Source organism: Sporisorium graminicola, chromosome SGRAM_12, assembly GCF_005498985.1.
Source record: "Sporisorium graminicola strain CBS 10092 chromosome SGRAM_12, whole genome shotgun sequence".
NCBI classification, from domain to species: Eukaryota; Fungi; Basidiomycota; class Ustilaginomycetes; order Ustilaginales; family Ustilaginaceae; genus Sporisorium; species Sporisorium graminicola.
This window is the reverse complement of record NC_043722.1, coordinates 1,308,917-1,332,741: the sequence shown is the minus strand read 5'-3', so window position 1 is coordinate 1,332,741 and position 23,825 is coordinate 1,308,917. Positions and strand designations below refer to the sequence as shown.

Sequence of the window (23,825 nt, the reverse complement as noted above, 5' to 3'; positions counted from 1 at the left end):
CTACGCAACCGTAGTCGAAGCAGCACCCAACGCCGTTCCAGCCAAGATCATCTCCAGACTACCCCTCACCTGCATCAGATCCCTCTGCAGCCTCAGTTCGTCGCCCACCTTGGCCCAGATCCTTCCGAACAGGTCATCGATCAGCGGACTCTGGCCGATGACGCTGGCATACGTGTCCACAATGACGTTGAGCGTATCGCAGACCAGATCGACATAGTTCGGGTTCGCCGAATGACGCAGCAAGAACCTGAGCACGGGTTCAAGCGTCACGTCGTCTCTGCCTGCGATCGCTCGCCTCAGACCGTCCAAGCTTCCTCGTGGAGAGCGGTGGATGAGTTCGAGGATGAGGCCGAACGTGACGCTCGGAGCGACGCCTTTGCGCAGTGCGGCATCGAGTGCGTCGCCGTACCGGAAACCTTTGAGGAAACGATCGTAATCTTGCAGCTTGCGTTTGCGGACGCTGTCGACGCGGATGTCGTCCGTCGCTCGTCGTGCGTTGACTTGACCCGGCTGGTTGGACGCCGCCGCTTTGCCTTGCATGAAAAACTCGTACGCACCAGCGTTCATCGCTGCACGCTCGGCTTCGCGGCGCTCCAGCTCGCTCGCCTTGACATCTCGCTTGCGGACACACAGCGTACCATCCGCCATACCGACCGCAATATGCGATTCGTCCGGCGAGACCGCCATCGACAAGATAGGCGACGGGTAGCGCATGGTGTGCGTCACTTTGAAATCTTGCGCTGGATCGTAGACCTTGACCAAGTGGTCAAGACCTCCCGTAAGGATACGCATGCCACCGACGGAGTCGGAGTTGGACACGGAAAAGTCAGCGCCCGAGTTGACCGAGAGCGCCAGCGAGGTGATCGTCTTCTGGTGGTTCGAGATGGAGGCCATGCATCGTCCGCCCATCATCAGGTCCCAGACCTTCATCACGGGTCCACCGGCAGAGAGCGCCACACCTCCGCCGCCTGTGGGGTACACCAGGACATCCTCGACCGGCGCATTGTGGTTCATGGTCATGGCGCATCCGCCCTGTTCGCCCATTCTCGCATCCCATAGCTTGACGGTGCTGTCGTAACTACCGGAGAGCATGAGCGCCGGGTTGTCGGGCGAGAACACCGCCGAGCGCACGTAATCCTCGTGCCCCTCAAAAACGTGCACCGCCTTTTGCTCCGGCACGTCCCACAGCCTCACCGTCCTATCGTCCGACGCGGACATGATCTCCGTACCGTTGGGGGAAAATCTCGTAACATGCACAGGACCTCCATGACCGCGCAGCGTCCTCAAGATCGCCCTCGACGTCGTATCGAACACCTGAATCAACCCGCTATCGTCACCTGCGACCATGAGTCTGCCATCCGACCTGAAATTTGCCGAGCGCGCCACGTCCTTGAAACGCGAAATCGTCTTTGACACCCGGCTGTTGCGCATCGAGTAGATCTGCACTCTCGCTCCCGTCGTCACAGCAAACTTCTGTCGCGCAGAAACAGACGTAGGCTGCGTTGACGTCGACCCGATTGTCGTTGAAGCTGCCGAGGAGGGATCATCCTCGAGCGAGGTGGTCGAATATACAGAGACCGGTGGCACGAAATGGATCGAGGTGATGGGTGCCAGCTCCTTGACGAAGACGGGAGCACGGAACTTGCGCCAGTAGTGTGACTCGGGTGAGCGAGATGACGATGGTCGAGCAGAGCGCTCTGTTACAGGACGAAGGGATGAATACTCCATAGTGAGAGCTGCCAAGACGAGGAGTCAACCTCAATGTCTGAGTGCAAACTTGGCGAGACCCTGGGTTACCACCTTGAGCAGTGTTGGGTGTCGGAGCAGGTTGATCCCTTGAATTGTGCAACTTGGTGACGTTGATGTGTTGCGCGCTGAATGTTGGACAGGATGATGAAGATAGCGACTGCTCGCTGGGAAGGATGGAAGAAGAAAACGAAGAAATGTGGAGAGTTCGCCGCTTTCTCACCCTCAGTGCGAAGATCCAAAAAATTTCCCTTCTCGAGGCAAAAAAAGGGACCCTGGCCCTATCACGTGAGGCATTTTCCCACTTGACTTTGTCATTAGCTGAGTCTAACAAAGAATGCTCGGAAAATTTTCTAGGCGTTATGCGAACATGGCCGTTCAACTTCAACTCGGGGCCCATCCTGCTCTCGTCGGGCCAAACAGCAAGCACAGGCAAAGCGCTTGGCGGACTCGTAGCACAAGCACATCGCCAAACACATTCAGCGGCCTCGTGACGAGTTGTGCCAGGAATGTGAGCGCAAGTCTTGGAGATGGCGCCAAAGGAACAAGCGGCGGCAGCAGCTTCCATAAGTAAGATCGGTGTGAGGGCCCGATGGCGCAGGCTTGGATCGCCGCGTGAAGCGACCTGGAACGAATGAACGGCGATGCGGTTGATGCAAAGACGCTTGAGCGACCTCGCCGGGTCTTGGGAAACAGCGGCCAACTAGCAGGAAGCAAACAGAGGTGTGCATCGGAAGTGCGGAAACGCTAGCGGAGAACGAAATTCCTTGCATTCCCCCAAGCTAGACCTTGCTCGCTATGCGATCCCCATTGACATTCGGCATCGTCAAGCAGCCTGCTCTCTGCAACACCCGAGCTGAACAGCACCGATGCTTCCGACGGATTTGGCGAAACCTCAGATCGACTTTGAGTTGGAAAACAGCCAAGGCTATGTTCACGTGTTCCAGTTTTCGCACCGAGGCGCCAAGCATAGCTCAGGGTTTGCATGGTCCAACGCTCTCAAAGCCTGTGGGCGACGTTGTTAGCGTCCCTTCACATTCTTCTACCTCGTGTTTACTTGATCTGGAAATTTTGTTTCGCTAGGAACGAAAGACGAGAGTTGTTTTGTCCAACGCGACAAGTACTGTACAGTCGCTGTGGCCAAACGGTCGGGTCTGTGAGCGTGTCGTGTGTATTACAGAGCCTCGTCCATCCTGGTAGAAAACGTAACGAAGTTCCTCGTCGTTTGGTCTCGTTTTTCTTTGTGCAGGAGTCGGAGGTGTTTTTTGTCGGCACCTCCTTGCTGCATTGTACTGCCAGCAAAGCTTGATTTCATCTCGCTTAGCAGACAGAGAACGCGGTCTGTGGAAAAGTGAAACCAACACCCTGCCACAAAAAATGTCTCCTGCCTCGCTTAGGTCGATTCGAGCATTGCCCGCATGTCAACCTCAGCATCGACCACGCTGCCAAGCAAGACGAGGTGCAGTGCTGCCTACGATCGACGCGCAGCACGATGATGCCTTCGTGTCGCCCGCGGATGCATTCTACAAGCGAAGTTAGAGTAGCGATGCATCGTGTGTAAGTGCAAAGGGCAGACCAAGAGCTGATGACCCCGCGGCTCTTTGGATCGAGTCGTGAGAAGAAAAGAAGGAAAGAAGCTCCTCCGTTCCTTCTCAGAAGACGGCTTCCCACGCACGATGTGTGCATCTCGCCTCTCTCTCCTTTCCCGTCCCTGTCAGCCTTCATTTTGGAAAACTAGAATTTGACGCGATCTGCACTCTGCAGCTGCATTTCGCCAACTTTCGCTGTCACGGGTCCACGCTGTTGCGCCTCGTCGGCCAGAGCGGAACCTCCATTCCTCTGTCTGCTGATGCTGCCTCTGTCTGATTTTGGACTCAGACAAACAAAATTTATGTCTCGACGTACAGGACTTGCAGCGAAGCGATGAAGGGCAAACGGACAGTGCAATCAATGAGCCCACCCCAGGGCGCAATCTCACTAAGTGGTGGGCGTGCAGCAGCCAGCCAGATTCCACTGAACCGCAGGCAGGTTCAACAGTGCTAGTCCCTGTTCGTGCCTTGACCCGTTCATAGTTTCAACGCCTTTCCCGCTCAATCCGACTCGAATGCCCACTTCATCGGCTGGCATGCTGCCACAAAAGGGTATGACGGAGTCGAGAATGCACCGCCTTGTTGTTGTCGTCGGGTCTGTGTTATTGTCGCATTCGCGTCCGAGTCGCTCGAGTCGGCGGGAGAAGAAGCGGAGTACTGAATGTAGAGGTGGCAGCGACCCTTCCATGGATGACTTGGGTCCGTGCCGATGTGTTTCCGACACATTGGGAGAGGTACAACCTTCAAGCTTGTCCCCGCATACACTTCCGAGATCTGCAGCTTGTGCCTTCGGCTCGACGACCCTTCAATCACCCTCGCATGCTTCCGTCCATAGGCCGTCCGCTGCCCCTCTCCGCCCTCATTTGGCCTTGCGTAGCACAGCCAAGCATGCCACAGAATTCAAGCACCATTCTCTCGTAGCCCTTGAGTTTATGGTTCTGCCGCGAGAAAGTTCCATGTTACCTGTCACTTTGGCTCTTCGCTTGCGCCCTGTCTGGCAATGGGCTGCGTTCTCTTTGTCTATGAGTCAGGCTCCCTTGTCGTTGTGTAAGAGGAACCTCTCTCGACATCACTTTCCCATGTCCATCGTTCCACCATCCCCTCTCTCCTCATCTCACTCTTCCACCATTCTCGTGTATGACCTCTCTCCACTCCTCGTTCAATCCCTCATAAAAGACCCCCCTCCTGAACGCATCTGTCCATCTTGCTCCACCCCGACTATCCAACCACATTCGTTTGACACGCTCTCTTCTACTGTTTCATACCTCGAACACAGCGCTACCTAATCCAGCTGCAAGCACCCAAGCACCCCAATCCTTTCAGAGTTGCTTATCACCAACCTCAGCTGCACGCATCGCCCTTCGTCTCGGCTTACAGCCTACAAAAGACTGCCAAACGCCTTGCTGGTAGCCTTCACACCTTAGATACGCGTACTTAGCACCATAGTCTGGCTGCCATACCATTCTATCCTCATTGCTTGGCAACACATAACAGCTCCTACCCTGCTCACATACTCCTCATGACTTCAACAAGGAGAACGTTGTCGTCGCTGGCATGTGCAACTTTGATTGCATTGCTCAGTCTGCTCGCTTCACCGGTCGCTGCCAACAAAAAAATGCTCATCTACACTTACACACAGGGGTTTCACCACTATTCGATCCCCACTGCGACCAAAGTGGTGCAGCAACTCGCCAAGAAAGCTGACCCACCCATTGACACGGTGCACTCGGACGATCCGGACGACTTTGAAAAGAAAGGCTGGCTTTCGCAATTTGACATGCTCATGTTTATCTCGGTCTCTGGCAAAGCTCTCTCAGATGACGGAGCGGAAGCGCTGCGCGAGTACATCGAGGCAGGCGGAGGCTACCTAGGGGTACACGAGGCATGCGATGCGCTCTACAACTACCACTGGTACGGTCGTCTGGTGGGTGCCTACTTCAACTACCATCCACAGATCACACACGCCACACTCAACATCATCAACCGCACGCATCCAGCCACAAAGCACCTCAACGCAACATGGAGGGTGTACGACGAGATGTACAACTATAATTCGAACCCGTCCAAGTGGGATAAGCAGTACCTCATCACTGCCGACCAGTCTTCGTATGACGATCCCGTTGAAACGATTGCGCAGCGTGCATCCGAGCAAGGCTCCCCGCATCCGATCGCGTGGTGGAAGGAGGGCGATCAGCTGACTTACAATCCTCATGTCAAGGTCGGGGGCGGTACCGATCCCACCAAGCAGGAGATCCGCTTGGGAACAGCGGGCACCGGTGGACCTGGTCGAAGCTTCTACACGGCTTTGGGTCATACCAATGCGATGTGGAACGACGATGCTTTCCAGCAACACATCATGGGTGCCGTCAGCTGGTTGATGGACTCGCCCGTGCTCAAGTCGTCGTCGGCCAACCCTCCCAAGGGTGCGGTTGGATCTGACTATGATCCTCCAGCAGCAAAGCCAAGCTCGACCAGCTCCAGAGGGGCCAATCGACCAAATTCAGGTGCAGGCATCTCGTCTACGATTGTATCAGGAACGCCATTGCCTTACTCCAAGTCGGCGGTGTCGAAAAGCGGTGCGTCTACAACCACATCACTGACGCTATCGTCGTTATCGGCTGTAGCAGTGGCGACGCTCTCAGCTTTACTCTTGCTCGTTCTGAGCTTAGCTGCGTGCTAAGCCTGTTGCTGTGCTGTCTTTTACTGTACTTGTAATGCTTTCTTCTTTTGTTCTTTGCCCATCGACAGCAAGCCGGCCTTTGCTCGCTAAACCCCTTGATCGGGCTTATCTTCTCTCTCTGCTTTCGGTTTACTCACGCGGCCTGCGACAATCGGATTCGTGTCGGGCCGCGAAGAGATGTACTAGTCCCACACCCTGCCATGCTCGGATCAGCCGCTGACAACTCCTGTTTTCAGTCTGCCTCGCCGGAAACGAACAATCTGTCGTTCACTGCTCCGTCTCTTGCTTGGTGCGCGACTGTGTCTCGCAAGATATTGTCGACAAGCATCCCGACTGTGAGCGCGATGATGCACTGATAATGTGGGAAAGCAGCAGCCCGACACAGTTAAAGTTTGCAACTGGGATCGCCGACTCGGTGGCACGCTTGGGGTTCCGGTTTCGTGCTGCTGCAAGCCACAATCGCTTGCGCGTCTAGTGCAGCATATGGGATGGTCCATCTCGTAGCTTCGTGATGTAGTTGCTCACATGTGGTTGGTTGTCTGCTCAACAACAAGAAGACAGGAAGGAGCTTGAATGACTGGTCTCAGATGACGACAGAAGACGGAGGGACCGTGTGAGGCTGTTATAACATAACATCACCTTCCCGATTCGGGATTTTTGCGCGAGAGAGCGAACTCAGGGTTCAGCTTAGCCGCCGCATGATATTTGAGTTGAGCACTCGCTTTGAGCGTGCGCTCGTGCGTGTTGGCTTTCCTTAGCTCGTGTGCCGCGTGCGTGTTGCTCGTGCGCGCTTGGCCGATGAGATTGCACTGTGGCTGCGCCGCTGCTGGATGGCACATCCGACATTTCTTCCTCCTTCACCTTCTTCGTCGCACATGCATTGGCCCGATACCGTCGTGGCGTTTCGCACACCCTAGTCTCGCCACCTGTATCACACGTCGACAGCTTTTCCAACTCCGCCTCTGATTACTGTTCACCAATACATTGCGACGACGACCCACCACGCAATGCAAACATCGCAGCTTTGATTAGCATTCCGGCTATCTTGCATCTGTTTCACCCTTACCTCGTCCACCGGCCGACAGCCCACAGTCCGTCTCCGTCTCATCTCCCCGTCTACTCTGGGCGTAGCATCCATCACAGCAAGCGCAGTCCCACTCTCAGGCCCACCACGTTCCACGAGCCCTGGCCGCCGCTTACGAGTCAAACCCAGCCACCAATCAACACGATTGCCAAACGATCGCCATTCATGCAGGGTTCGGCACGGCTATCTTAGCAAGCACCTACCCTACGCTTTCATCTATATAAGCCACCGAGCTCCTGATTGTCCATCGCCTCTAGGCTTCTCCGAGGGTTAAGTGTTCAAGCCGTATGAGTGCGGTCACACCCACCAGCCCGGGCTTCCCGCTCACCATGGGCACAGGCGCAATGGCTGCTCAGTTTGCAGGTCCGTCCTCCAACGCTGGCTCTCCGCGATCACGTCCTACAACACCACTTTCAGCTGGATTTATCCCGCCCGGCCCCACCTACGACGATCTCGGTAGGTGGGAGGATGCCGACGTGGCCGCTTGGCTCAACAACGCACGCCTCGGTCAATACGCCTCGACCTTTGCCGAACACGACATTCGCGGCTCGGTTATCCTCGATGTAGATCAGGCCGCACTCAAACAGATGGGCATCACCATGGTCAAGGACCGCGTTCGTATCTCTGCCGCCATCAAGCTGCTCAACAAGCGATGTGCCGATTCCGCCGTTGCTCGCAGACCCAGCATCGTCTCCATACCACCGCTCTCCCCCATGGCATCGCATGCGCTCTACGCCAACGAAGGCGAGATCGAGTATCTCCAACACGACCCCACCACCGACCCATCGGCCGACGGACAGAACCAGAGCTTCGGCCTCAACTCGATGGGCATGCGAAGAGGCCAGATGCGTCCACCACCACTCACGTTGAAGCAGTCTACCTCGAGAGGCATGCCAGGATACGCCTCGCCCGCAAGCTCGCTCAACAACAGCCAAGGCTTCGGCCTCAGCGCTGCTCGTGGTCTCACTCCTGGCGCTGCTCGTGGCAGCGTCTGGAACACTTCGGCTTCCACCGCTTCCTCCAAGCCAAGCACGGCGGATGGCGCTCTCCATCGCAAGGTCAACTCCATCGGAAGTGTCGCTGCCCCCACCCTTTCTGGTGCCGCTGCTCTTTCGTCCTCGCGCAATCTTTACGGTCACACCGCTCAGTCCAATCGACCCAGTACAGCTACAGGCGCCAGTGGGTATTCCAACGCGCCAGGATCGCAGCAGACACGGGGCGGCCTCACATCTAGCAGCCCGACGGGCGCATCGTTTGGTAGCAGCGCTGCTGCCAGTGCAGGCCGTCCCTCGACGGCAACGGGTGCGCAATCGTATTCCAGTAATCTCCCGGGTGGTTCGGGCAGAGATGGCTACTCACCACTAACACCCATCTCGGAGTCCAGTTCGCACGGCAATACCCCCACCACCCCTTCCGGCATTCAGCAACAGCAGCAGGCAGCAGGCTATTCGGTCGGGCGCGGTCCATTCGCTGCTGCTCAGCGCTACGCCCCGTCCGCAACCCCACAGCAGCAGTCCTCTTCTGCTGGCACCCTCAGGCGCATCGACAGCGGCGAGGGCTACAACCTCGCTGGCTACCAGAACCCCAATCCTCCAACCTTGGAGGACCTCAAACGTCGCACCATCAAGTTTATCAGCGAAGAGGACAATACCACGCGTATCGTTAACGTCAGCGACTGCCGCGATGCCTACGATGTCATGGCGCGCGTGCTCAAAAAGTTTGGCAAACCACCCAGCGGCAATAGCTATACACCTACTGCTGACCAAGGGCCAACGGGTGACGAGCTTGGCGCCACCGAGACGTGGGGCATCTTTGCCACTAGCGCCGACGGCCAAAACACCAAAGCGCTCTCCGACAACGAGCTGCTGGCCATCTGCCACGCGCCTCAACCTCACGATCCGCTTCGTGAGCGTGGTCTCACACTTCGAAGGATTCCCAATCACCTCCCCGGCGAGGACGCACGAAAGGTCCCGGTGCGTTCGGGCAGGAACAAGCTCGAGGCATTCTTCGGCGAACGTATGCCAGTCGCGCAAATGCAGCCTGCAGGGCCCGGCTCGGGTACCAATGGAGACGAAGGCGATGCAGGCAGCGTTACAATCAGTGGCAAGAAGATGAAGCGCGCTTCCACTGTCAGCATCATGTCTGGTCTGGGTGTCGGTCCGTTCAGCAGCAGCAGCAGCAACAATCATCACAACAATGCCTCGAACCAGGCTGGAACCAGTCACAGCAGTAAGGCAGAAGGCAAGCTCGCGTCCAAGAAGGAGAGCAAGCACATCTCGCCGCCCCCCGTCACGAGCAAACCCAGCAAGATTCGCAACTTTTTCGGCCAGCGTCCACCCTCGGAGCTCATCAACACCAACCTTGCCGACTTCTTCCCGTCGACCGATTCCAAGGCACTCCAGCGCACGGCGAGACGTTCCGTCTACGGCCGCGCTTCAGCGAGCACGCGCTCCAAGCGCAACAGCACCTGGAGCTTTGTCGCTGACCCGGATGCGCCGCCTCTGCCCAACAAAGAGTCACTGGATGGCCATCAGACGCCGCTTGAGCGGTCGTCGGTGTCGATACGAGATCGTGGTACCACCCCCATCATCCAGATCGGATACGACTCCCGCTCGGAAGATGAACATTCAAGCAACGCGCATCGTATGTCATCCAGCTCGCATCTCGGTTTGCAACAGCCCGTGACTGGCCCGCCTACACTTCCGCCAGTGGTCGGTCGAGATTCGCTGGATGAATGGTCGCGCGATCTCAAGGCCGTTGGCTCGCCCGTGTCTGAGGTCAGTTCCACGTTCCCGGGTGGCAGGCACGGCCTTGGCACTTCATCGCAGCAGCAGCATCACTTGGCTTCACTGCAATCCCCTTCGCAAGGCAGTAGTCTGCCCTATCGGCCCTCGATGTCGCGTCGTGCCTCGGGCGAGAGTGCAAGGAGTCGACGCAGTCTCGCTTCCCAGGTCCGTCACGGCCTCAGCGCTGCTCGCGAGCGCAATGCCGACGCAGCCAGTTTGCTCACCGTTGATGAGATTACCCAAGAGGTTGAGAACAGGAGAGAAAGCATCTCGCTGGCTGGAGCTGGAGGAGGCTGGGTCGTCGACGAGGATGGCGTGCCTATTCCTATTCCTGGCGCCTCGTCAGCGCGATCCTCATCAGCTGCTGCCTCGACGCGACCTTCCAGCGGCGTTTCCTCGTCCTACGTCCACGACCAGGAGAGTCTGAGCGACGAAGAGGCCAACCAGTCTTCGGACCTCGAGGGTCCACCGCGCACCAAGAAGGCCCGCAGCATCGTCTCGAAAGCTGCTTCGATCCACACTGTCGCTAGCAAGCGTGCCTCTTCTGTGCTCCAGGCGCCGGGCGACGAAGCTGACCGTCATTTGGGCGATCCCATGGCTGTCGCACGCAGCACAACATCCCGTGCCAGCTCGGTTTCCGAACTGCGACGCTCGATCGATGACAATGGCGACTATAGCGACGGCGACTCTGCCCCGGGCTTTACCGAGTCGGACATCGATTCGGACGGCTCCGATACGGACCACGACGATCCAGCCAACGACGTTTACCTGCCGTCGGCAAATAAGGCGCCCATCAAGTGGCACAAGGGGGCGCTCATCGGTGCTGGTTCTTTTGGTAACGTCTTCTTGGGAATGAACGCCAAGACGGGTCTGTTGATGGCCGTGAAGCAGGTCGAGCTGCCTTCGGGCGATTCGAATCTTGACCAGCGCAAAAAGGGCATGCTCGAGGCGCTCGAACGGGAGATCAAACTGCTCAAGACATTGGAACACGAAAACATTGTGCAGTACCTCGACTCGTTTGCCGATGGCTCGCATCTCAACATTTTCCTCGAGTATGTTCCCGGTGGCTCGATCGTGGCGCTCCTCCGCAACTATGGCGCGTTCGAGGAGCCGCTGGTCCGCAACTTTGTGCGTCAGATCTTGAAGGGTCTGTCGTTCCTGCACAACCGGGGCATCATGCATCGCGACATCAAGGGCGCGAATATTCTGGTCGACAACAAGGGAGGCATCAAGATCTCCGATTTCGGTATCAGCAAAAAGGTCGAGTCGGATCTGGTGCTTGCGACCAACAAGGGCGGTGCGGCTGCCGTCGTAGCCGGGGGAGCTGCGCATAGACCGAGCTTGCAGGGGAGTGTGTTTTGGATGGCGCCCGAAGTGGTCAAGCAGACGAGCTACACGATCAAAGCCGATATCTGGTCGCTCGGGTGTCTGGTCGTAGAGATGATCTCGGGCACGCATCCATGGGCCGAGCTCAACCAAATGCAGGCGCTCTTCCAGATTGGTATGGGTCGCAAGCCGAGTCTGCCGGACGAGATCAGCAACGAGTGCAGGGACTTTTTGGAAAGGACGTTCGAGCTGGACTACAACGACCGGCCCTCGGCGGACGAGCTGCTCAATCATGCGTTCATGGGCACCGAGATGACGTTCCCGCCTTCGAGCGGTGGTGCGGATGGTGGCAACGATGACGATGCTGCAGCTGGCGGTGTCGAAGCTGGAGAAGGCGATGTGTCGAGCGCGACGATGCTCGCCGCGGACGGAGAGAGCACCACGAGGGAGACCAAGGACGGTAAGCGGCCGACGCGGTCGAAGTCGATGAGGAAGCTGGACCGCGAGAAGAGGCATAAGGAGGCAGCGGCGGCTGCGGCTGCTGCGGCCGCAGCTGACTCTGGAACTCCGAATACTCCGACTAGTCTCTCCACAGTAGCAGCAGGTGCAGAGACAGATGCGGCGGCTAAGCCAGCAACAGTAGCAGCAGCGGCAGGAGGAATGGCAGAAAGCTTCTCGACGTCGTCGATTGCTACTGCTCGTGGTGGCGGTGACGAGTCCGGTGCTCAAGATGCGGTCAGTGGCGGCGAAAGTTAGATCTGTTGTGTTTGACGAGGTGTCACCCCGAGTTTCAATTTAATACAGCGTCACCATTGCATTGCATTCGACTGCATCTGAGATAATGGCTCTAAAGCGAGGCTGCAAGCGCGGAACAAGCTGATTGCATCGACAGACATGTTGCGTCTGCCAGCAGGGCTGTGTGCGGGTCAGATCACAATCGGATCCTGGTTCGTGCACCAAGTGTCCTGTCGAGCACTGGGAGAGACGGTGTACCTGACGCAGCCCAAAGCATCCGCATCAATAGTGACCGCGTGTGTGTTGGTCCGGAACATGGACTGGTCGGAGCTGGTCATGACGAGTGCAAAGTCGCGCGGGCTGCTGCGCGAGCTCTTGATCGCCGAGTGCTTCTGCACGCCTCGAGACAGGCTTGGAGGGCCATCGTTGGATCGGAAGCAGGCGTAGATGTTTCCTTCCGGAGCATTGCCTGGAGTAGGGCAGTAGTCGTCGTAGGATCCGCCGAATGTCGTGCCGCGAGCTATGCCCGCAGCGATGGCTACAGCACCAAACACAAAAGCGAGCCAAGTGACGGAAAGTGGGAGCATGGTGTACGAGGGAGGCGCGAGAGCTGGACTGAGTCGGCGTGAGCGGTTTTGTGGGCGATGAGTGACGGCTTTGATGCTGAGGCAAAGGGGAAGGTCGTGGTGAGGGAGGGGGTCAGCTTGTATATGTAGGTACTCTCGCTGGCACACACGCCAGCCAGGGAAAGGAGTTTCCAATAGGGAGTGCTGTGGCTTAGGATGCAACAGGTGGGCGCCGGTGTCACAGACAAAGCACGCACCAACACACGGCCACAACGAGACTCAGGTGGCGGCAACTTGTTTAGAATGTCAGTCGTCCGCGGTTGGCACTGATTAGGGCTGAGCCTCGGCCGTTCTGAACTTCGCAAGCTGGAGGCAGGATAAAATGGATTCGATTACGGCCAGACTGGCAAGGAGTGAGCTCTATGAAGCTTCTGCATCGCTCAAGCTGAGGGAGCGTAAGAGCAAGCAGCAACAGGTACCTTTTCTTAGATCCACAACAGAGTATGACCTCCGCAATACTGCTTTGCCTCCTCCGTGCTGGGCACCCCTGAGGGATTTTTCGTGATGCCAACCGTGAAGCAGCCTTCGCCCGCTCCATCCACCTCGATCTGGACGCTGGATGCTCCAGCAGCAAACTTAGCATAGCTCTGACTGCTATGAAGGACGATCACAAACTCTTTGTTCCCGCATCCCATTGCGCCCATACACAGACATCAAGGAAAGAAGACAGGTCAGAATCTTGTACCGTTGTGATTGGGTGCGAGCAGAAAGAGTCTCACTGGTACGATCGGAAGGATTGCTGTAGAAGCTGGCATCTTTCATCGCGTTTGTGCCGAAGAGAGGAGCAGCGCCGCTGGTTTCCAAGCAGACGTACCGGATACCGGCAGGAACGGCAGGCGCCTTCTTACAGTACGTTGCATACTCGTTGCCAGCCTGTGCAACGCTGCTACCGACCACGAATGCGAGTGCAGAGGCCAACAAGACAGAGCTGAGGTCTCGCATGTTGTCAGAGAAGGATTCTATCAGAGAACGAGGAGCGTCTTGCTAATGACTGCCGATGGTCGACGACTCAACATCAAGGATGCAAGAACAATGGTGCTATTTATGTCTTCTCCGCTCAAGAAGAGTCCGCTGTTGACTTTGGTCCAAGAGAGGTTGTGTCGTCTTGATCAAGTCGACAGTGGCTGGTTGCCACATGGTGTCGCCCCTGGTTGCTTTCTTGCAAGTATGCCTAACCCCTAGTCGGCGCCAGTTGCTCGTTGATACCGGCAGTTGCATCTTGACGCCTCTCTGATCCCACTTTGTATCAAGACACGGCCATCACTGCAAACCCGATTTGCAAACGTAGCCCACTTAGAGCCCACCGCGCTGCTGAGATCGTTCTCACGAACACCACATAAGTTGCTTTACTAACGGCCTTTCTCCGACCCACAATTGTGGAAGCAGAACAGGCTCAGAGAGAATCAGACGAATCGGAGAAGTCTAGCATAGAAGATTCGAAGCACATTGTGAAAAAGCGAGAGTGGATGCCGACAGCGTAATCTCGCTTACACAGAGACATGAGGCTTCCCCGGGCAGTAGAGTCCCTTCCGGTGCGTTTCGCCGTCCTCGAAGGAAGTAATCGTGTACTTGACACAGCGGACGGATCTCTGATTTATGGGGTCAAGGACGACGCGATGCTGGAGCGTGGTGAACCACACCTGCGATGGCACTTTGATAGCGAGATCTGTGAAAGCCGCGACGATAGCGTATTCTGTTTGTCAGTTTTGGGTCTTCTCGATCGCACGTTTCAGCAGCAGCTCGGGACGTACGGTTGCTATTGTCTTGGTCGAGGGCGCCGACGAAGGTAAACGATCTGCCTCGAATGTGCTCTCGAATGTCGTAGGTGAGGTCGAAACAAATTGCACCGACGTCAGGATCGGCGTCGGGGCCACAGAGGGAAGCGTAATCCGGAGAAGGAGTAATGCTGGCTGCTTGGACATCAAGGCTCGAGAGCACGAGCGCAAAGACGAGCGTGGAGAGTTTGGGGGGGATCATAATAAGTGATGACGATAGTCGAGCAGCGAGAGATGGATGGGTGAATGAGTCTCTTGCAGACTGCGAGACTGTCCTTATATGCAACCGTTCATCCGCACGGACAGAGTCAGGCATACCCATTGTTCTCGTTGTTTGGATGCTCATCCTTGACGCTCACAGACGAGCCTCCTTGCGAGTTGGTCCAGCATGCAGGATAAGGTTGCAGAAGGTTCGCCCACACCTTGACAACGGCCTCTGCAAACTACGTCCGCCCAACCATGCAAATCTTATAGTCAACGATCGCTCAACAGTGAATACTTCGGCCCACCTTCATGTTATGCCAAGTGAACTCGCCCGCACTGTCTTTGCTGTACGTCCGCCTCGCTGCTAGCACCGGCACCGATCAATACAGGCAAGAGGTTCGAGGAAATAGCCTCTAATAAGATTGCAATATCCCTAAAACAATAGACGAGCACCACACAGATGGATCATTGTTGACGACGCTGTTGAGACTGGGCACGCGCGCGGAGCAGCAAGATCATATCTTCCGCCACTGCTAGTGACTGCCTTGGCGTGCTGGAGCGATCGGCCAATCCAGTTCGCGCGGGCGCGGAATGCACCGAGTTGGCAGATTCGAAACCGTCATTGCTTTCGGGCGGTGCCACTCCTGCTGCAGGCGATCTCAACGGCGTCTGGTCGTACTTCGCAGATCGCTTGATCCTGCGGGCAAAGTCCGACTCGTTGTCACTTTGCTCCTGGCCATTCGTGCTGCTCCTTTGCGCGGCCGATAAAAGTGTCGCGCCCTTGTCGTGGGCATGAGGTTGGCGTCGATTCCTCGTCGTCGGATTGAATTCATTTGCATACGCCGCCGAGATGGATGAAGTCGAAGATTTCAGAGCCAAAGAGAATCGACTCTGTTCGCTGATGCTGGTCGAGGTGGGCGCAATCGGGACAACTCTTGCTCTTCGCGAAGCGGCTTCTTTTGAGGGCGACTGATCGAATGTAGAGCTATTCCCTTGGCCCGGTGAGCAGTGCACCGATCCAGTTGCGAAGCTTGCTTCCAGATGACGTGGCACCGATGTTCCTCTTCGAGGCAAGCTGGATTCTTTTTGGGTAGGCCGCCCTGTGCGGGGACTCGCCTCCGGCGAAGCGTCTGCTGGCGGCGGACTCTGAACAGCCAGACTCGTCTTGGGTCGTTGTAGAGGCGTCGCTAAGCGATAAGATGAGCCAGCATCTCCCAGAACACGGAAGGGAGAGGATGAATGGGCTAACAAGGGGGATGAAGATCCCGCAGAGCGGTTGGCAGCGGATGCCGCAGCCGACAGCGTCCGTAATCGTTGTGCACTGATACTGCCCGCGCCGAACCGCGCTGCAGCACGAAGCTGACGCTTGAGTTTCAGATTGTCTCGCCACGTTCGCCAGCTAGGGTGCAAAAGTCGTGCTCGGTCCATCTTGGCAGCCTGATTCGACAGTTGCGCGGCTGGCAGGCGCTGCTTCCATTGCTGAAGAGCCATTCGCTTGAGCGAGATGTTGCGCATTCGAATGGCCGGCAGCAAGAGCGTTTGAGATTTCCACGTGTTCAGGGCCCATCGCTGAGAAAGCTGGTGGCGACGCATCAGCATCTCGTACTCTTGAGTCGCGAGCGCGAATTCTTTGTGCTTGTCCCGCCAGGCATCCCATGTCGTTGCTAGGAGCTTCTTCCTTGCAGCGACCGCGAGCGTCTCTTCTTTCTGGCGTCTTTCCTTTTGTTCGCGTGCAAAGTTGAGCCAGTGAAGGAAAGTGTGCCTCTTTCTTTCCTCCTCCTTGACGTCAATGAAGCTGTTCATCAACGCCAGAAGATCGTCGTGCCGTAGACAAGCCTCAATCCAGGCGCAGAATGCAGCTTTGAGCAAGCGTCGTTGCCGTTGCTCCTTGATTTCCAGTTCCCTATTTCGGACTTGGATGATCTTGGCGACCCACTGATTGAGGTAGGCGCGAGCAAGTGTTTGGTTGCTTTTGGCAAGAGAATGCTGCAACAGCTCAGTAAGACGCCTCTGCTTACCTGCCTTGGACCTCCATATTTCGAAGACTTGCTGAACAAGACGCTGGTCATGGTGCGCTTCTTTGACATCGGCTCGATGCTCGCGGAGCTTGCTTCGCCATTGCTGCAAGGAGGATCGCAAAACGAAAAAATCGGAGATGGCCGCCGACTTATCTTGCAGCAAACGATGCTGAAGCTGCTTGTTTCTCCATACGATGAAATAGTCGTTGCAAATTGTCTCGTTCCTCCGAGCCACGATGTCCTCCTCTCGTTCGCGTACGTGCTTTGCAAGCTGCCTCCATCGATGTAGACAAGCTGCTTTGACGACCTCGTGACGGCGATCCAGGATGGTGGACTCGCGCTGCTGTAAGCTAGTGGTCAACGAGATATGAAGATGCTTCCAGTGGTTGAAAGCACGTTCGAGGATAGCTGTCGTACGGACACGTTCGAGGAGAGCAGCACGCGAATGCAGTTGCCAGCGATGAAAGAACGAGAGCAGCTTCTCTCTTTGAATCCGATCTTGCATTTCGACAGCTTGGTCTTGCAGGCCCAGAACTCTGTAGTTGTGGCGGCGCCAAGAAAGCAATGCACCTTGTTTGAGCCGGCGCGAGTGCCAGCGCTTCGCGAGCGCTTCTTGCCTGCGACGCATGCGTTGCTGCTCGACGGCACTCTTCCAGTGATCAAGCGCAGCTAGCTTGAGACGACGCTCAGCAAATGCATGCGACAGTCCAGACAGCAATGTGCGTTGACGCCAGGTGTGAAGCGCCTCGACGAGTAAGAGCCGATTGTGGTAATGCTGGAACCGATACACAGCTTTCGCCTTCTCAGTTCGATCCGACCATCGCTCCCAAGCCCAGGTGAGTGCTGATTGATCTTGCTTGTTCTTCAAGATTCTTTCGCGAGCCTGAAGCTGGTTTGTGTGCAAAGACCTCATCTGCCAAAGCGCAAAAGCACCGCTCTGCAGATGTCGCCGTCGAACGCTATCAGCAAGGTGATCCATATAGCGATGCTTCCAGACTCCGAACGCCTCTTTTGCGAGTCGCTTCTTGACGGTAGCAGTGGTTGTATAGTAAGCGATGCGCATCGAGTCTTTCTTGAGCTCATCCTTGCGCTCCATGGCAGCGGTTTTCACGCGCTTCCATCGTCGGAAGGCAGTGAGGGTGCAGCGGACTCGATCCGTCTTCTCGCCGATGCGCTTGCCTTGCAATCCACTCTGCACTTCCTGCCTCCAGCGCTCCCATGACTTTTGGACAAGAACACGCGCGCTGGCATCAGCTGCATTCTGACTCTTTTCGAGTTGTTGGCGAGTCAAGGTGATCCACCAAGCCAGGCAGGTCTGCAGCAGTTGGCGTGCCCTCCAGAGGTCGGCCATCTGGAGTTGTTGCGCCCTTGCATCCTGCTCTTCTCTGCCGTGTGTCGCAGCTTGGGTCTGTCGCATTCTAGAGCGGGCGAACTGGGACGACCTAACAAGGTCATCGAAGCGACGCTTTGCATCTGTAGGCAGACGAACGGCATCATCTGAGAGGGCGGCCGCATCGTCCATGCTTGTCACGTGGCTTTTGCTACCCTGTTCGAGCTCGCCATCCGTATCAAGCATGTGACTGAGACGGGTCTGGATCGCCGAAATGGAATCGTCGAGGTTTAAACGTCTTGTTTGTGATGTTCTCTCTTCGGCAAGTTCTTCCTGCATCGATCGGAGATGCGGGGGTTGTTGTTCAGATTGTCCATACCTTGGCGGGGGGCTGCTAGACCGTGGCAGTCCGAGACTGAGTGGAGATGGTGCAGCGCGATGGTGCGAGTGCTGTCGGCGAGGAGTGGACGCGTGAGACGGGCTGGCGGGCTGCCCCATGTCTCGCAAATAACGTTCATGCGAGGCGTGCATCCCTCGCTCCGAGGTAGAGTCCGCGCCGTGCTGAGTCGAGCTTCCGGTTATGCTTGCATCAGTAGTCTGTGTCGCGGAGCTGAGATCCGTCTCATCGCCACTATTGGGATCGAGTCCGAAAGCGAGCCGTACCGAGTCCCAACGTTCTCGCCAGTTCTTGCCGCGAACCTTGACCAAGCTGAGCAAGATGGACCAGAGATGAGCATCCCAGTCGACCTGGGTGGGGCTGTGAGATGAGCTGGATCTGCGATGCCTGCGATTCAGCTCGTCGGACAAGTGGGCAGTGTATGCCGCTTTGAGCTGGGAAAAGTCGGCAGCAGGCGACGGGAGCGTGGAGATGAGCCGGTCGAAGAAATCGATATCATCGTCGGTCAGAGCCTTGAACGCTTGGTTGATCGAGAACCGCGACGAAGTGGAAGGCGGAGTGGTCGAAGTTGACACGGTCGAGTGAGAAGAGCTTGCGATGGAGGCTGCCGTATGAGAGGCGGAAGAGATGGACCCTTGTAGGGGCGACTGCGAGAGCGGTGACGGATAGTAGGGACGATGCATGGCTTCTCGTAGACGAGCGTCGCGAAGGTTGTGCTGCAGCTGACCAAGTTTGGAACTGGTGTCGGAGTGAGGCGGAAAGAAATTCTCCTGGTCACTCTCGTTCTGGAAGTATCGGTTCATGGTGGTTTAGGGACGGATCGACGTGTCGCCCGCTGTTGCGCTGATCACGTCAACATTGAGAGACAAAGCATCTTTGCAGAGATGTTGAAAGGATGGGATGAAAGCTGTTCTGACAAGTGCACGGTCCGAGTCCGTAAAAGAGCGGCCGCGTCAATCCAGCCGTGGGAACAGGATGCTAGGCGGCAGGATCGAAATCGAAAGGCAACGAGCCGAAGGTCGAGGATGGTCGAGACAGCGAGTGAGTGCCGTACAGGGCGAGGGGAAGGCGTGGGTGGGTAGCAAGGTAAGGCTTGAGCTTGCCGTCGGATGACGGTTGCATTCAGTCTTGCTCGGCCAAGGTTTGGATTCAAAAGTCGATGCTGATAGCCGCTGTCATTGAGCGAAGACCAACACTTTGTTCTCGGCTCCTCGCCGTACTGGCCCTAAGTGTTGCGCGAAGCAAGGTCGCGTCGCGTGCCGATCTGCAATGATCCAACGCGCCCGATTCGTAATTCATACCGATTCGAGCCTTCACGAGGCAGGACCAGTTCCCGCTTTCGGAGCAACAGGGTTCTTCCTCAGTGCCACCCTCCTTGGCGTTGCTAGCTGCGGATGTTGGTCCTCAAACAATCAGTCCAGTGCAGCCCGATAGCTGGATCTGCGTACGGATATAGAGTACACGCTGAAGGCAGTCTGATTCCCGCAAATCGAGCAGGACCCTGGGGTTGAGTTTCAAAGTCCTCGGAAGCCGGAGAGCAGCCCTGGCTGAGGTTCCGTTGAAAAATGGCCTGCGGATTTGAAACCTTTACACTGTGAGAGGGTCTGAGGGTGAAGAAAAAGGGCAGCCAACAGAGCGTGACGGCAAGGGCGAGAACGTGCGAAGGACAAGGCGGCACAGGCAGGTGCAGGCGCCCTCTTTTTTTTTCTATTTGAGAAGAAAGTTCAACACGACGCTCTGCAAAATTTCTCGACGAAAATTTCCTTTCCTGACCAGTTAGTTACTCGCTGACAGCCACAACTGCACGACAGCAGAGAAAGAGGCAGCTCGACGATTCCACGCCTCTAGTCCCACTGAGCACGGCTATCTTGATCTTGAGTTTGTTTGCCCTTCTTCTCTTCCTACCTCTCTCTCTCCCCTACATCGACCGTCCGGACAGTCTCAAGCTTGGTCTCGATCCACTTCAGTCCGTGACATCCCTCCTGGTCTCCTTAGTCTCTCTCTACCACCACTCTCGGCTGCGGTTCCCTATACGTGTTCTATTCAGCGCATCAGCTGATTATCGATTACACTTCAATCTACGAGTCCTGGGAAGGTCCTGAATCTCTTTCCTCTAAAAGATACCCCCTGGCGGTTCTCGAATTACACAGTATCACACCTTCGGTCTCTCAGTCTCTTTCCCTCAAAAGCTCCCCAAGACACTCGCAACATGTCGGGCGCATCACAGGCTCTCGAAGCCCTCTACAAGGCTCCCTCGGCTGAGGAGTGCCACGTCGCAGCGGAGCAGCTCGCCGAATACATCAATCAGAACAGCCTTCGCGTTCTTCAGTCCGAGGGCGTTCTCGACAGCCTCCTCAAGGCTTCCAAGAACAAAAAGAGCGGATACGAGCGCGAAGCTGCCGCCATTGGTCTCGACGCCATCTTCACCAAGGTCGGCGGCAAGAACGCCCCCAGCCCGCTCGGCGCAGAGCCTTGGCTCTTGTATACCCTTCCTGCTATCCTCGAGCTCTATGCAGACAAGGGTGACGTTGTTCGTCAAGCCGCCGAGACCGCCGCTGGCTCGCTCCTCTCTCTGGTCCCTCCTGAGGCTGCTCCAGAGTTCCTTTCCGTTCTCTACGAGGTGCTCGGTTCCGGCAGCGCAAAGTGGCAGGCCAAGGTAGGCGCACTCAAGCTGCTCGGCCGTCTCAGTGGCTCGGCCAGCGAGCAGATCGGCGATGAACTCGTCGAGCTCATCCCCTACCTCACCAAGGCCATGCACGAGACCAAATCAGAGATCTCCAAGCAGGCGCGAAAGACCGCCATCAAGGTCTGCGAGTCGTGCCTCGACAACAAGGACATCCGACCTTTCATTCCGGACCTTGTCGGCTGCATGGCTCAGCCCGACGCCGTGCCCGAATGCATTAAAAAGCTGTCGTCCACCACCTTTGTCGCCGAAGTCACCGGCCCTGCGCTCGCCGTAATGGTTCCCCTGCTCGCCCGTGCCCTCAACGAGCGAAGCCAGAATGTCCAGCGACAGGCCGTCGTGGTCGTCGACAACCTCTGCAAGCTCGTCCGAGACCCGCATGAGGCAGCCAAGTTCCTGCCTGAGCTCACTCCGGCCGTCGAGCGTATCGAGAAGGGAGCCAGTTTCCCCGAGGTCCGTGAGCACGCCAAGAGCGCCCTCGACACCCTCAATGCAGCCACCGCCGCTGTCGGCGTTGACGCCGTCACCGAGGACCCCAAGAAGATCTTTGATCAGCAACGCGGTGCTGCTCTCGATGCTGTTATTGCTGCTGTCCAGGCCCAAGTGCCCGAGGAGCACGCCAACCTCAAGAGCGATGCTTTTGCCCTTACTGGCCTCGAGTACCTCGCCAAGTCCATTGTCCGCCTCGCCAACAAGCGTGTTCTCCACGCCAGCGCATGGGACGATGTCTATGTCCAGCCCTACCTCCGCCGCATCTGCAAGGATGCTGAGGCTGCTCAGGTGGCCACCGCCGATCTGCGCAAGACCTACATCGAGCTCGACAAGGCCCGCTTCGGCAACTCGGAGGAGGAGGACGACGACGAGGCTGGCGAGTGTCTTTGCCGTACCGAGTTCTCGCTCGCCTACGGTGGTCTCCTCTTGCTCAACCACACCACTCTGAAGCTGTACCGCGGTCACCGATACGGTATCGTTGCTGCCAACGGTAGCGGTAAGTCGACGCTGCTCAAAGCTATGCGCGACGGCAAGGTTGAGGGCTACCCGACGCAGGACCAGGTCCGTACCCTCATGGTCGAGCACAGTCTCCAAGGCGAGGATGGATCCACGCCCATCATCGACTTTATCGCCAATGACAAGAAGCTCGTCGGCAAGTCGCGTGAGGAGGTTGCCGAGAAGCTGCGTGAGGTCGGCTTCGACGACGAGAAGCAACAGAACCCTGTTTCATCGCTCTCCGGTGGTTGGAAGATGAAGCTTGAGCTCGCCCGTGCCATGCTCTCGGATGCGGTCGTCTACCTGCTTGACGAGCCCACCAACCATCTCGACGTTGCGTCCATCGCCTGGCTCGAGAACTTCCTCGTCACCAACAACCAGATCACCGTCGTCACCGTCTCGCACGACTCGGGCTTCCTCGACAACGTCTGCACCGACATCATCCACTACGAGAAGAAGAAGCTGCGCTACTACAAGGGCAACCTTTCCGACTTTGTCAAGACAAAACCAGAAGCCAAGGCGTATTACTCGCTGGCCGCGACCACGGTCAAGTTCTCGTTCCCGCCGCCCGGTTCGCTCATGGGTGTGCGCTCCAGCACGCGTACAATCCTCAAGATGTCCAACTGCACCTTCACCTACCCTGGCATGACCAAGCCCTCGCTCAACGACACGTCGTGTGCCATCAGCCTCTCGAGCCGAGTCGGTGTGCTCGGTCCCAATGGTGCCGGCAAGAGTACGCTGATCAAGGTGCTGACGGGCGAGACGGTGCCGCAGCAGGGTAAGGTGGAGAAGCACCCCAACCTGCGTATTGCTATGATGGCGCAGCACGCGTTCCACCATTTGGAGCAGCACCTGGAGAAGTCGGCCGTCGAATACATCGCGTGGCGCTACCAGGACGGCCACGACCGAGAGATGACCGAGAAGGCTTCGCGAAAGATGACCGATGAGGAAAAGGCGCAGATGGAGGTGCCGATCAAGTCCAAGACGGGCGAGTCGCGCAAGGTCGAGTACATTGTGGGACGACAGAAGCTGAAAAAGTCGTATCAGTACGAGATCAAGTGGGTCGGCTTCGAGCACCGCAACAACTCGTGGATCCCACGCGAGCGTCTGCTCGAACTAGGCTTCAGCAAACTCGTGCAGCAGTTTGACGATTTCGAGGCGTCCCGCGAGGGTGCCGGTTCGCGCGAGATCAGTGTCAAGCTCATCCGTCAGCACCTCGAGGCGGTGGGTCTGCAGGGCGAGATTGCGCAGCACCACGCCGTTGGCGGCTACTCGGGTGGTCAGAAGGTCAAGGTGGTGCTGGCTGCTGCCATGTGGAACAACCCGCAGGTGCTGGTGCTCGACGAGCCGACCAACTACTTGGACCGCGATGCGCTCGGTGGTCTGGCCACGGCGATCCGCGACTGGGCGGGTGCGGTCGTGATCATCTCGCACAACATGGAGTTTGTCGGCGCGCTGTGCCCAGAGATCTGGAACGTCGACCATGGACGCATCATTTCGAGGACTAAGGCGCAGGTCGCAGAGGGTGCCTTCTTGGACGAGATGGAAAACGCCTCGACACCGGGAGCCTCGGTGCCGGGCACACCCATGCCGGGCAGCACGGCGGCCTCACGCCTCGCATCCAAGGCGGGCACGCCTGCCTCGTCGGCAGCGCCTACGCCGGCTGGCTCGGGCGATGAAGGTGACCAGGACATGTCCAAGTTCAAGGCCAAGAAGGGCAAGAAGAAGCTCACGCGTAACGAGAAGAAAGCGCAGGAAGAGCGTCGTCGTCTGCGTCTCAGCCGCTGGCTCACGTACGGTGGTGACCGTGAGCCCGATACCGACGACGAGTAGGCGGGTGGCCCCTTCACGACCCTTTT

At 57.1% G+C, this 23,825-nt stretch overlaps 7 protein-coding genes across 7 annotated transcripts; 3 read left to right on the top strand and 4 right to left on the bottom strand.

Annotated features, from left to right (window-relative positions):
- On the bottom strand, positions 1 to 1,728 carry EX895_002008 (uncharacterized protein; the record flags this gene model as incomplete). Its single annotated transcript, XM_029882607.1, has 1 exon — positions 1 to 1,728. One exon carries the CDS (start codon positions 1,726 to 1,728, stop codon positions 1 to 3), a length of 1,728 nt encoding a protein of 575 aa, XP_029741462.1.
- Positions 1,729 to 4,950: 3,222 nt separating this feature from the next.
- On the top strand, positions 4,951 to 6,015 carry EX895_002007 (uncharacterized protein; the record flags this gene model as incomplete). The annotated part of the gene is made up of 1 exon (XM_029882606.1): positions 4,951 to 6,015. One exon carries the CDS (start codon positions 4,951 to 4,953, stop codon positions 6,013 to 6,015), a length of 1,065 nt encoding a protein of 354 aa, XP_029741461.1.
- Positions 6,016 to 7,386: 1,371 nt separating this feature from the next.
- EX895_002006 (uncharacterized protein) lies at positions 7,387 to 11,967 on the top strand (the record flags this gene model as incomplete). Its single annotated transcript, XM_029882605.1, has 1 exon — positions 7,387 to 11,967. One exon carries the CDS (start codon positions 7,387 to 7,389, stop codon positions 11,965 to 11,967), a length of 4,581 nt encoding a protein of 1,526 aa, XP_029741460.1.
- Positions 11,968 to 12,137: 170 nt separating this feature from the next.
- EX895_002005 (uncharacterized protein) lies at positions 12,138 to 12,533 on the bottom strand (the record flags this gene model as incomplete). The annotated part of the gene is made up of 1 exon (XM_029882604.1): positions 12,138 to 12,533. The coding sequence occupies one exon, from the start codon at positions 12,531 to 12,533 to the stop codon at positions 12,138 to 12,140; it is 396 nt and encodes a 131-aa protein (XP_029741459.1).
- Positions 12,534 to 14,059: 1,526 nt separating this feature from the next.
- Positions 14,060 to 14,549, bottom strand: EX895_002004 (uncharacterized protein; the record flags this gene model as incomplete). The annotated part of the gene is made up of 2 exons (XM_029882603.1): positions 14,060 to 14,238; positions 14,324 to 14,549. The coding sequence occupies 2 exons, from the start codon at positions 14,547 to 14,549 to the stop codon at positions 14,060 to 14,062; spliced, it is 405 nt and encodes a 134-aa protein (XP_029741458.1).
- Positions 14,550 to 15,016: 467 nt separating this feature from the next.
- Positions 15,017 to 19,099, bottom strand: EX895_002003 (uncharacterized protein; the record flags this gene model as incomplete). Its single annotated transcript, XM_029882602.1, has 1 exon — positions 15,017 to 19,099. The coding sequence occupies one exon, from the start codon at positions 19,097 to 19,099 to the stop codon at positions 15,017 to 15,019; it is 4,083 nt and encodes a 1,360-aa protein (XP_029741457.1).
- A 1,406-nt stretch (positions 19,100 to 20,505) lies between these two features.
- EX895_002002 (uncharacterized protein) lies at positions 20,506 to 23,799 on the top strand (the record flags this gene model as incomplete). Its single annotated transcript, XM_029882601.1, has 1 exon — positions 20,506 to 23,799. One exon carries the CDS (start codon positions 20,506 to 20,508, stop codon positions 23,797 to 23,799), a length of 3,294 nt encoding a protein of 1,097 aa, XP_029741456.1.
- Positions 23,800 to 23,825: the final 26 nt, after the last annotated feature.